The 13,244-nt window shown below is 46.2% G+C and overlaps 1 protein-coding gene across 1 annotated transcript in view; it reads right to left on the reverse strand.

The window, feature by feature from the left end:
- The window catches only part of LOC115181181 (tripeptidyl-peptidase 2-like), a 24,060-nt gene extending 10,816 nt beyond the window's left edge, over positions 1-13,244 (reverse strand). Inside the window, exons 1-6 of the mRNA XM_029743210.1 lie at positions 12,918-13,244; positions 9,914-10,042; positions 9,053-9,148; positions 7,850-7,954; positions 356-480; positions 1-71 (exon numbers count right to left, since the gene is read on the reverse strand). The exon at positions 1-71 is cut by the window's left edge and continues 93 nt beyond it. Coding sequence (XP_029599070.1) covers positions 1-71; positions 356-480; positions 7,850-7,954; positions 9,053-9,148; positions 9,914-10,042; positions 12,918-13,082 — 691 coding nt within the window. The 5' untranslated portion in view covers positions 13,083-13,244. The remainder of the gene's footprint in view (positions 72-355; positions 481-7,849; positions 7,955-9,052; positions 9,149-9,913; positions 10,043-12,917) is intronic.

Raw genomic sequence — 13,244 nt, forward strand, 5'->3', positions numbered from 1 at the left:
GCTTCTCTCTGTACGAGGTCAGTACCGTGCAGCTGGACAGGTCTCCAGTCTCTGAGGTGTCTACCACGGCCCTGTAGAGGTTAGAGGTTATGGGGTAGCAGTTTACGGGGTAGAGGTTACGTGGTAGCAGGTTAGGGGGGTAGAGGTTACGAGGTAGAAGTTTAGTGGGTAGAGTGTTAAGGATGCATAAAGACAGGGTCTCCACTCTCTAAAATGTCCGCTGCAGCCCCCTGGTGGGACGAACACAGATGGCGAAGACACGGGAACAAAATACTCTCGTCACTACAAACTGAGGAATGCAGGAAGGAGGGACTGAAAAAAGGGATTTGATCCAGCAGACGCCGTGTCCTCCTACCTCCAGGTGTTTCCGTCGTTCCACAGCAGACAGTCGTAGACCGGACCCGGATCGTTGTACTTCTTCTCCAGAGACGCCAGTATCTCTGACTGACACATCAGTTCCTCCTTCTGCAGCTTCTCAGACTGATAAAACAAAACGGACAGACGTGAGGAAACAAAACGATAAAACGGACAGAAACAAAATGTTAAATTAATAATTTACACACATTTCATTCTGTTCAGGATTGATAATCGCACACTGGGGATGTGACAAATGTACAAATTGTTAACGTTTAAACTGACATTTTAATCGTACAATAACGAGAATTCACAATTCAGATAGAGTCCAGGGTAGGACCCAATGTACTGTATATAAACCATTGGTAGGACCCAATGTACTGTATATAAACCATTGGTAGGACCAGACCCAATGTACTGTATATAAACCATTGGTAGGACCCAATGTACTGTATATAAACCATTGGTAGGACCCGATGTACTGTATATAAACCATTGGCAGGACCCAATGTACTGTATATAAACCATTGGCAGGACCCAATGTACTGTATATAAACCATTGGTAGGACCCAATGTACTGTATATAAACCATTGGTAGGACCCAATGTACTGTATATAAACCATTGGTAGGACCCAATGTACTGTATATAAACCATTGGTAGGACCCAATGTACTGTATATAAACCATTGGTAGGACCCGACCCAATGTACTGTATATAAACCATTGGTAGGACCCGACCCAATGTACTGTATATAAACCATTGGTAGGACCCAATGTACTGTATATAAACCATTGGTAGGACCCAATGTACTGTATATAAACCATTGGTAGGCCCCAATGTACTGTATATAAACCATTGGTAGGCCCCAATGTACTGTATATAAACCATTGGTAGGACCCAATGTATTGTATATAAACCATTGGTAGGACCCGACCCAACGTACTGTATATAAACCATTGGTAGGACCCAATGTACTGTATATAAACCATTGGTAGGACCCAATGTATTGTATATAAACCATTGGTAGGACCCAATGTACTGTATATAAACCATTGGCAGGACCAGACCCAATGCACTGTATATAAACCATTGGTAGGACCCGACCCAATGTACTGTATATAAACCATTGGTAGGACCCAATGTACTGTATATAAACCATTGGTAGGACCCAATGTATTGTATATAAACCATTGGTAGGACCCAATGTACTGTATATAAACCATTGGTAGGACCCAATGTACTGTATATAAACCATTGGTAGGACCCAATGTACTGTATATAAACCATTGGTAGGACCAGACCCAATGTACTGTATATAAACCATTGGTAGGACCCAATGTACTGTGTATAAACCATTGGCAGGACCAGACCCAGTGTACTGTATATAAACCATTGGTAGGACCCAATGTACTGTATATAAACCATTGGTAGGACCCAGTGTACTGTATATAAACCATTGGTAGGACCCAATGTACTGTATATAAACCATTGGTAGGACCCAATGTACTGTATATAAACCATTGGTAGGACCCAATGTACTGTATATAAACCATTGGTAGGACCCAATGTACTGTATATAAACCATTGGTAGGACCCAATGTACTGTATATAAACCATTGGTAGGACCCAATGTACTGTATATAAACCATTGGTAGGACCCGACCCAATGTACTGTACATAAACCATTGGCAGGACCCAATGTACTGTATATAAACCATTGGTAGGACCCAATGTACTGTATATAAACCATTGGTAGGACCGGACCCAATGTACTGTATATAAACCATTGGTAGGACCGGACCCAATGTACTGTATATAAACCATTGGTAGGACCGGACCCAATGTACTGTATATAAACCATTGGTAGGACCGGACCCAATGTACTGTATATAAACCATTGGTAGGACCCAATGTACTGTATATAAACCATTGGTAGGACCCAATGTACTGTATATAAACCATTGGTAGGACCCGACCCAATGTACTGTACATAAACCATTGGCAGGACCCAATGTACTGTATATAAACCATTGGTAGGACCCAATGTACTGTATATAAACCATTGGTAGGACCCAATGTACTGTATATAAACCATTGGTAGGACCGGACCCAATGTACTGTATATAAACCATTGGCAGGACCCAATGTACTGTATATAAACCATTGGTAGGACCGGACCCAATGTACTGTATATAAACCATTGGTAGGACCCAATGTACTGTATATAAACCATTGGTAGGACCCAATGTACTGTATATAAACCATTGGTAGGACCCAATGTACTGTATATAAACCATTGGTAGGACCCAATGTACTGTATATAAACCATTGGTAGGACCCAATGTACTGTATATAAACCATTGGTAGGACCCGACCCAATGTACTGTACATAAACCATTGGTAGGACCCAATGTACTGTATATAAACCATTGGTAGGACCCAATGTACTGTATATAAACCATTGGTAGGACCGGACACAATGTACTGTATATAAACCATTGGTAGGACCCAATGTACTGTATATAAACCATTGGTAGGACCCAATGTACTGTATATAAACCATTGGTAGGACCCAATGTACTGTATATAAACCATTGGTAGGACCCGACCCAATGTACTGTACATAAACCATTGGTAGGACCCAATGTACTGTATATAAACCATTGGTAGGACCCAATGTACTGTATATAAACCATTGGTAGGACCCGACCCAATGTACTGTATATAAACCATTGGTAGGACCCAATGTACTGTATATAAACCATTGGTAGGACCCAGTGTACTGTATATAAACCATTGGTAGGACCCAATGTACTGTATATAAACCATTGGTAGGACCCAATGTACTGTATATAAACCATTGGTAGGACCCAATGTACTGTATATAAACCATTGGTAGGACCCAATGTACTGTATATAAACCATTGGTAGGACCCAATGTACTGTATATAAACCATTGGTAGGACCCAATGTACTGTATATAAACCATTGGTAGGACCCGACCCAATGTACTGTACATAAACCATTGGCAGGACCCAATGTACTGTATATAAACCATTGGTAGGACCCAATGTACTGTATATAAACCATTGGCAGGACCCAATGTACTGTATATAAACCATTGGTAGGACCGGACCCAATGTACTGTATATAAACCATTGGTAGGACCGGACCCAATGTACTGTATATAAACCATTGGTAGGACCCAATGTACTGTATATAAACCATTGGTAGGACCCAATGTACTGTATATAAACCATTGGTAGGACCCAATGTACTGTATATAAACCATTGGTAGGACCCGACCCAATGTACTGTATATAAACCATTGGTAGGACCCAATGTACTGTATATAAACCATTGGTAGGACCGGACCCAATGTACTGTATATAAACCATTGGCAGGACCCAATGTACTGTATATAAACCATTGGTAGGACCCAATGTACTGTATATAAACCATTGGTAGGACCGGACCCAATGTACTGTATATAAACCATTGGTAGGACCCAATGTACTGTATATAAACCATTGGTAGGACCCAATGTACTGTATATAAACCATTGGTAGGACCCAATGTACTGTATATAAACCATTGGTAGGACCCAATGTACTGTATATAAACCATTGGTAGGACCCAATGTACTGTATATAAACCATTGGTAGGACCGGACACAATGTACTGTATATAAACCATTGGTAGGACCCAATGTACTGTATATAAACCATTGGTAGGACCCAATGTACTGTATATAAACCATTGGTAGGACCCGACCCAATGTACTGTACATAAACCATTGGTAGGACCCAATGTACTGTATATAAACCATTGGTAGGACCCAATGTACTGTATATAAACCATTGGTAGGACCGGACACAATGTACTGTATATAAACCATTGGTAGGACCCAATGTACTGTATATAAACCATTGGTAGGACCCGACCCAATGTACAGTCGTGGCCAAAAGTTTTGAGAATGACACAAATATTAATTTCCACAAAGTTTGCTGCTTCAGTGTCTTTAGATATTTTTTGTCAGATGTTACTATGGAATACTGAAGTATAATTACAAGCATTTCATAAGTGTCAAAGGCTTTTATTGACAATTACATGAAGTTGATGCAAAGAGCCAATATTTGCAGTGTTGACCCTTCTTTTTCAAGACCTCTGCAATCCGCCCTGGCATGCTGTCAATTAACTTCTGGGCCACATCCTGACTGATGGCAGCCCATTCTTGCATAATCAATGCTTGGAGTTTGTCAGAATTTGTGGGTTTTTGTTTGTCCACCCGCCTCTTGAGGATTGACCACAAGTTCTCAATGGGATTAAGGTCTGGGGAGTTTCCTGGCCACGGACCCAAAATATCGATGTTTTGTTCCCCGAGCCACTTAGTTATCACTTTTGCCTTATGGCAAGGTGCTCCATCATGCTGGAAAAGGCATTGTTCGTCACCAAACTGTTCCTGGATGGTTGGGAGAAGTTGCTCTCAGAGGATGTGTTGGTACCATTCTTTATTAATGGTTGTGTTCTTAGGCAAAATTGTGAGTGAGCCCACTCCCTTGGCTGAGAAGAAACCCCACACATGAATGGTCTCAGGATGCTTTACTGTTGGCATGACACAGGACTGATGGTAGCGCTCACCTTGTCTTCTCCGGACAAGCTTTTTCCGGATGCCCCAAACAATCGGAAAGGGGATTCAACAGAGAAAATGACTTTACCCCAGTCCTCAGCAGTCCAATCCCTGTACCTTTTGCAGAATATCAGTCTGTCCCTGATGTTTTTCCTGGAGAGAAGTGGCTTCTTTGCTGCCCTTCTTGACACCAGGCCATCCTCCAAAAGTCTTCGCCTCGCTGTGCGTGCAGATGCACTCACACCTGCCTGCTGCCATTTCTGAGCAAGCTCTGTACTGGTGGTGCCCCAGCTGAATCAACTTTAGGAGACGGTCCTGGCGCTTGCTGGACTTTCTTGGGCGCCCTGAAGCCTTCTTCACAACAATTGAACCGCTCTCCTTGAAGTTCTTGATGATCCGATAAATTGTTGATTTAGGTGCAATCTTACTGGCAGTAATATCCTTGCCTGTGAAGCCCTTTTTGTGCAAAGCAATGATGACGGCACGTGTTTCCTTGCAGATAACCATGGTTGACAGAGGAAGAACAATGATTCCAGTGTGGGTGGAATGAGCTCGCCTGGCTGAGCGGCAGGGTGGGTGGAATGAGCTCGCCTGGCTGAGCGGCAGTGTGGGTGGAATGAGCTCGCCTGGCTGAGCGGCAGGGTGGGTGGAATGAGCGAGCTCGCCTGGCTGAGCGGCAGGGTGGGTGGAATGAGCTCGCCTGGCTGAGCGGCAGGGTGGGTGGAATGAGCTCGCCTGGCTGAGCGGCAGGGTGGGTGGAATGAGCTCGCCTGGCTGAGCGGCAGGGTGGGTGGAATGAGCTCCCCTGGCTGAGCGGCAGGGTGGGTGGAATGAGCGAGCTCGCCTGGCTGAGCGGCAGGATGGGTGGAATGAGCTCGCCTGGCTGAGCGGCAGGGTGGGTGGAATGAGCTCGCCTGGCTGAGCAGCAGGGTGGGTGGAATGAGCTCGCCTGGCTGAGCGGCAGGGTGGGTGGAATGAGCTCGCCTGGCTGAGCGGCAGGGTGGGTGGAATGAGCTCGCCTGGCTGAGCGGCAGGGTGGGTGGAATGAGCTCGCCTGGCTGAGCGGCAGGGTGGGTGGAATGAGCGAGCTCGCCTGGCTGAGCGGCAGGGTGGGTGGAATGAGCGAGCTCGCCTGGCTGAGCGGCAGGGTGGGTGGAATGAGCTCGCCTGGCTGAGCGGCAGGGTGGGTGGAATGAGCTCGCCTGGCTGAGCGGCAGGGTGGGTGGAATGAGCTCGCCTGGCTGAGCGGCAGGGTGGGTGGAATGAGCTCGCCTGGCTGAGCGGCAGGGCGGGTGGAATGAGCTCGCCTGGCTGAGCGGCAGGGTGGGTGGAATGAGCTCGCCTGGCTGAGCGGCAGGGCGGGTGGAATGAGCTCGCCTGGCTGAGCGGCAGGGCGGGTGGAATGAGCTCGCCTGGCTGAGCGGCAGGGCGGGTGGAATGAGCTCCCCTGGCTGAGCGGCAGGGCGGGTGGAATGAGCTCGCCTGGCTGAGCGGCAGGGCGGGTGGAATGAGCTCGCCTGGCTGAGCGGCAGGGCGGGTGGAATGAGCTCGCCTGGCTGAGCGGCAGGGCGGGTGGAATGAGCTCGCCTGGCTGAGCGGCAGGGCGGGTGGAATGAGCTCGCCTGGCTGAGCGGCAGGGCGGGTGGAATGAGCTCGCCTGGCTGAGCGGCAGGGTGGGTGGAATGAGCTCGTCTGGCTGAGCGGCAGGGTGGGTGGAATGAGCTCGTCTGGCTGAGCGGCAGGGTGGGTGGAATGAGGTCTGCCTCCAAATTAATTTACAAGACCAATACATTTTTTTGTAATATTTTTCATGAATATATCTGATTATTATCGGTTCTTCACTCATTTTAATTATAAAGTACCAACATGTCAGATTTTCAAGGTCTGAATCTCAGAGAGACAAAATTCAACTACTTTAAGCACCTTGTCCGAACCCTGTTCACTGCAAACAGGAAGTCTGTTTTGGAAGGTTTTTAATTCTGTCCAGACTTCCTCTTCTTCGCCTCTGTCATTTAGGTTAATATTGCGGAGTCACTTGATTGTTCCTCAGTTGTCTCCAATCACAGACATTAAAAACTCTGTGAAACGTTTTAAAAGTCTCCGTTGGCCTCATGGTGAAATCCCTGAGCGGTTTCCTTTGACCATAACATGAAAGGGTTGAATACTTATTGACTCAAGATATTTCAGCTTTTCCCTGTATGATGATGATGATGATGAGGATGATGATGAAGACCTGTTAGTGACAGTTTACATTTTGAACCCCCCCACCCAAAAAAAATGTAATTAACAAAAAGATTTTTAATACGTTTTTTTTTTTCTTTCTAAACTTGAACAATCCCAATGTTGTTTAAACATTTATACCTCTATAACTGACCTGTTAGGGGAGAGGTCAAAGTGTTACCTGTGAGGGGGAGGGGAGAGGTCAAAGTGTTACCTGTGAGGGGGAGGGGAAAGGTCAAAGTGTTACCTGTGAGGGTTAGGGGAAAGGTCAAAGTGTTACCTGTGAGGGTTAGGGGAAAGGTCAAAGTGTTACCTGTGAGGGTTAGGGGAAAGGTCAAAGTGTTACCTGTGAGGGTTAGGGGAAAGGTCAAAGTGTTACCTGTGAGGGTTAGGGGAAAGGTCAAAGTGTTACCTGTGAGGGTTAGGGGAAAGGTCAAAGTGTTACCTGTGAGGGTTAGGGGAAAGGTCAAAGTGTTACCTGTGAGGGGGAGGGGAGAGGTCAAAGTGTTACCTGTGAGGGTGAGGGGAAAGGTCAAAGTGTTACCTGTGAGGGGGAGGGGAGAGGTCAAAGTGTTACCTGTGAGGGTGAGGGGAGAGGTCAGAGTGTTACCTGTGAGGGGGAGGGGAAAGGTCAAAGTGTTACCTGTGAGGGGGAGGGGTGAGCCAGGTCAAACTGTTCTGCCCGGCGACTCGCTTCAGCCAGAGCTGCTCTGTGTGCTGGATCCCACGTTTTCTCCTTTCGCTCTTTCTGTTGGTCAACACATCAACACAGACATCCCTCTGTCAACACAGACATCCCTCTGTCAACACATCAGCACAGACAGCCCTCCGTCAACACAGACAGCCCTCCGTCAACACAGACAGCCCCCCGTCAACACAGACAGCCCCCCGTCAACACAGACATCCCTCTGTCAAATCCCTCTGTCAAATCCCTCTGTCAAATCCCTCTGTCAAATCCCTCTGTCAAATCCCTCTGTCAAATCCCTGTCAAATCCCTGTCAAATCCCTGTCAAATCCCTCTGTCAACACAGACGTCCCTCTGTCAACACAGACGTCCCTCTGTCAACACAGACGTCCCTCTGTCAACACAGACGTCCCTCTGTCAACACAGACGTCCCTCTGTCAACACAGACGTCCCTCTGTCAACACAGACGTCCCTCTGTCAACACAGACATCCCTCTGTCAACACAGACATCCCTCTGTCAACACAGACATCCATCTGTCAATGTCTTCATTGGTCAATATAAGCATACACTATTTATACACAAAAGTATGTGGACACCCCTTCAAATCAGTGGACTCAGCTATTTCTGTTGCTGACAGGTGTATAAGATTGAGCACACAGCCATGCAATCTCCATAGACAAACATTGGCAGTAGAATGACCTGTACTGAAGACCTCAGTGACTTTCAACGTGGCACCGTCATAGGATGCCACCTTTACAACAAGTCAGTTTGTCAAATTTCTGCCCTGCTAGACCTGCCCCCCCTTGTCAACTGTAAGTGCTGTTATTGTGAAGTGGAAACATCTAGGAGCAACAACGGCTCAGCCGTGAAGTGGTAGGCCACACACGCTCACAGAACGGGACCACAGAGTGCTGAAGCACGTAAAAAATCGTCTGTCCTCGGTTGCAACACTCACTACCGAGTTCCAAACTGCCTCTGGAAGCAACGACAGCACAAGAACTGTTCGTCGGGAGCTTCATGAAATGGGTTTCCATGGCCGAGCAGCCGCACACAAGCCTAAAGATCACCATGCGCATTGGACGAGCAGGTGTCCACATACTTTTGTAGTGTATATCAACGTGCAAATCCTTGTTACTTGACCACACAAATCCCCTCCGTACCTGGATTCTCTCTCTGAGAGCTTTAGGGAACAACTCATATCCATTTTTGATCCCGATGTGGTACTTTCCGGATGGATTATCCCAGAAATGAGGGATCTGAGGAGAGAGAGAGACATGTGTTTATATAACTACAGGCTAACAGTCTGTACAGAGACAGAGAGAGAGAGACATGTGTTTATATAACTACAGGCTAACAGTCTGTACAGAGACAGAGAGACATGTGTTTATATAACTACAGGCTAACAGTCTGTACAGAGACAGAGAGACATGTGTTTATATAACTACAGGCTAACAGTCTGTACAGAGACAGCGTGACCAAGAAGTGGCAGCGTGACCAGGAAGTGGCAGCGTGACCAGGAAGTGGCAGCGTGACCAGGAAGTGGCAGCGTGACCAGGAAGTGGCAGCGTAACCAGAAAGTGGCAGCGTAACCAGGAAGTGGCAGCGTAACCAGGAAGTGGCAGCGTGACCAGGAAGTGGCAGCGTAACCAGAAAGTGGCAGCGTAACCAGGAAGTGGCAGCGTAACCAGGAAGTGGCAGCGTGACCAGGAAGTGGCAGCGTGACCAGGAAGTGGCAGCGTGACCAGGAAGTGGCAGCGTGACCAGGAAGTGGCAGCGTGACCAGGAAGTGGCAGCGTGACCAGGAAGTGGCAGCGTGACCAGGAAGTGGCAGCGTGACCAGGAAGTGGCAGCGTAACCAGGAAGTGGCAGCGTAACCAGGAAGTGGCAGCGTAACCAGGAAGTGGCAGCGTGACCAGGAAGTGGCAGCGTGACCAGGAAGTGGCAGCGTGACCAGGAAGTGGCAGCGTAACCAGGAAGTGGCAGCGTAACCAGGAAGTGGCAGCGTGGCGAGGACGGCGTACCTTGAGCGTCCTCCCGGACAGCCCAGTCACCGCTCCGTCTTTAGGCTCCACCACCGTCGCCGTGTTGACGTCTCCACTGCCCGTCGTGTCGATGATGTCAACGATCTTCGGCTTGCCCTCCGTCGTGGTCTAAGGGAGAGAGGACACAGATGTTGAAGAATATAAAATACACACACTATCGGACCGAAAAACAAACACAAACACACACACACACACACACTCTCTCTCTGACCCCGACACAGCACACAAATGTGTTTCCACAATGAGTACACCTTGACATACTGGTGACACAGTGCAACTAAACCTGACTGATAAACAGCTTCTATCTCCAGACTGATAAACAGCTTCTATCTCCAGACCATCAGACTGATAAACAGCTTCTATCTCCAGACTGATAAACAGCTTCTATCTCCAGACCATCAGACTGGTAAACAGCTTCTATCTCCAGACCATCAGACTGATAAACAGCTTCTATCTCCAGACCATCAGACTGATAAACAGCTTCTATCTCCAGACCATCAGACTGATAAACAGCTTCTATCTCCAGACTGGTAAACAGCTTCTATCTCCAGACCATCAGACTGATAAACAGCTTCTATCTCCAGACCATCAGACTGATAAACAGCTTCTATCTCCAGACCATCAGACTGATAAACAGCTTCTATCTCCAGACCATCAGACTGATAAACAGCTTCTATCTCCAGACTGATAAACAGCTTCTATCTCCAGACCATCAGACTGATAAACAGCTTCTATCTCCAGACCATCAGACTGGTAAACAGCTTCTATCTCCAGGCCATCAGACTGATAAACAGCTTCTATCTCCAGGCCATCAGACTGATAAACAGCTTCTATCTCCAGGCCATCAGACTGATAAACAGCTTCTATCTCCAGGCCATCAGACTGTTAAACAGCTTCTATCTCCAGACCATCAGACTGTTAAACAGCTTCTATCTCCAGACCATCAGACTGTTAAACAGCTTCTATCTCCAGACCATCAGACTGTTAAACAGCTTCTATCTCCAGACCATCAGACTGATAAACAGCTTCTATCTCCAGGCCATCAGACTGATAAACAGCTTCTATCTCCAGGCCATCAGACTGATAAACAGCTTCTATCTCCAGGCCATCAGACTGATAAACAGCTTCTATCTCCAGACCATCAGACTGTTAAACAGCTTCTATCTCCAGACCATCAGACTGATAAACAGCTTCTATCTCCAGACCATCAGACTGATAAACAGCTTCTATCTCCAGACCATCAGACTGATAAACAGCTTCTATCTCCAGACTGATAAACAGCTTCTATCTCCAGACTGATAAACAGCTTATATCTCCAGACCATCAGACTGATAAACAGCTTCTATCTCCAGACCATCAGACTGATAAACAGCCATCACTAGCACATTAGAGGCTGTTGCCAACATACAGACTAGAAATCACTGACCACTTTAATAAATGGATCACTGGCCACTTTAATAATGTTTGCATATCTTACATTACTCATCTCATATGTATATACTGTACTCTATACCATCTACTGCATCTTGCCGATGCCGCTCGGCCATCACTCATCCATATATTTATATGTAGATATTCTCATTCACTCCTTTATATTTGTGTGTATTAGGTAGTTGCTGTGGGAACTGGTAGATTACTTGTTAGATATTACTGCACTGTCAGAACTAGAAACACAAGCATTCACTACACTCACATTAACACCTGCTAACCATGTTTATGTGACCAATACAATGTGATTTATAGACTACATCACAGTCAGCGATGTATCAATATATAGTGTAATATTCTGAAAGTCTATACCAAGTCTATACCAACTGGTATAGACCTACCAGTATATAGACCTGCCCATAGAGATGCCAGTCTATAGACCTACTCATAGAGATGTCAGTATATAGACCTGCCCATAGAGATGTCAGTCTATAGACCTACCCATAGAGATGTCAGTCTATAGACCTGCTCATAGAGATGTCAGTCTATAGACCTGCTCATAGAGATGCCAGTCTATAGACCTGCTCATAGAGATGCCAGTCTATAGACCTGCTCATAGAGATGTCAGTCTATAGACCTGCTCATAGAGATGCCAGTCTATAGACCTGCTCATAGAGATGCCAGTCTATAGACCTGCTCATAGAGATGCCAGTCTATAGACCTGCTCATAGAGATGTCAGAATATAGACCTGCTCATAGAGATGCCAGTATATAGACCTGCTCATAGAGATGCCAGTATATAGACCTGCTCATAGAGATGTCATTATATAGACCTGCATGTCAGTCTATAGACCTACCCATAGAGATGTCAGTCTATAGACCTGCTCATAGAGATGTCAGTCTATAGACCTGCTCATAGAGATGCCAGTCTATAGACCTGCTCATAGAGATGCCAGTCTATAGACCTGCTCATAGAGATGTCAGTCTATAGACCTGCTCATAGAGATGTCAGTCTATAGACCTGCTCATAGAGATGCCAGTCTATAGACCTGCTCATAGAGATGCCAGTCTATAGACCTGCTCATAGAGATGTCAGAATATAGACCTGCTCATAGAGATGCCAGTATATAGACCTGCTCATAGAGATGCCAGTATATAGACCTGCTCATAGAGATGTCATTATATAGACCTGCATGTCAGTCTATAGACCTGCTCATAGAGATGTCAGTATTTTATTGTGTATCTAACTAGGACATTATGTTCTGATGGTTTGCTATATGATATTAGCTTGTTAAATTAGCCATCTACGCTAAACTAAACTAGCTTACCGACGGACCCGGCGACTGGCATGTTAAAAACAAAAACAGGATTACTCGCTAAAATACTTTTAGGGTAAATTAACAGTAGTTTCTAACAAGTTTTACTAGTTAAATTGGACCGACAAGGTAGAGCCCGGTACAAAAAAATATTTTAAAAAAATCACTAAGCTAGTCGTTACTGTACAATTGTAATGAATGAGGCCTAGTAGTGTGTAAAAGCAGCGGGGTAAATTTACCTGCATGCCCGGTGCCCCTGGGTCCACGCCGGTGTCGAGGATAGCGATGAGGACACCCCGTCCATCGTACTCCGGGAACCGAGTGAGATAAGACGCTGCGCCCGTCTCTTTTTTAGGGAGCAAACCGTGGAAAGGAAACGGTTCTTCAGTACAATGTGCTGCCATGATCGGAAAAGAGAAACAAACGAAAAAACAATAGTAAGAGAAATTGAGGAGAGGGGGGGGTGGGATAAAACCGTTGTCTGATACCAAAGACAGTAAATAGAGTATAGTTTTGGGGAAAACGTGTCCGTTCACAGTGAAGAGAGACCGGGAAGGACTTTTTAA

This window comes from Salmo trutta, unplaced genomic scaffold, assembly GCF_901001165.1.
Source record: "Salmo trutta unplaced genomic scaffold, fSalTru1.1, whole genome shotgun sequence".
NCBI lineage: Eukaryota > Metazoa > Chordata > Actinopteri > Salmoniformes > Salmonidae > Salmo > Salmo trutta.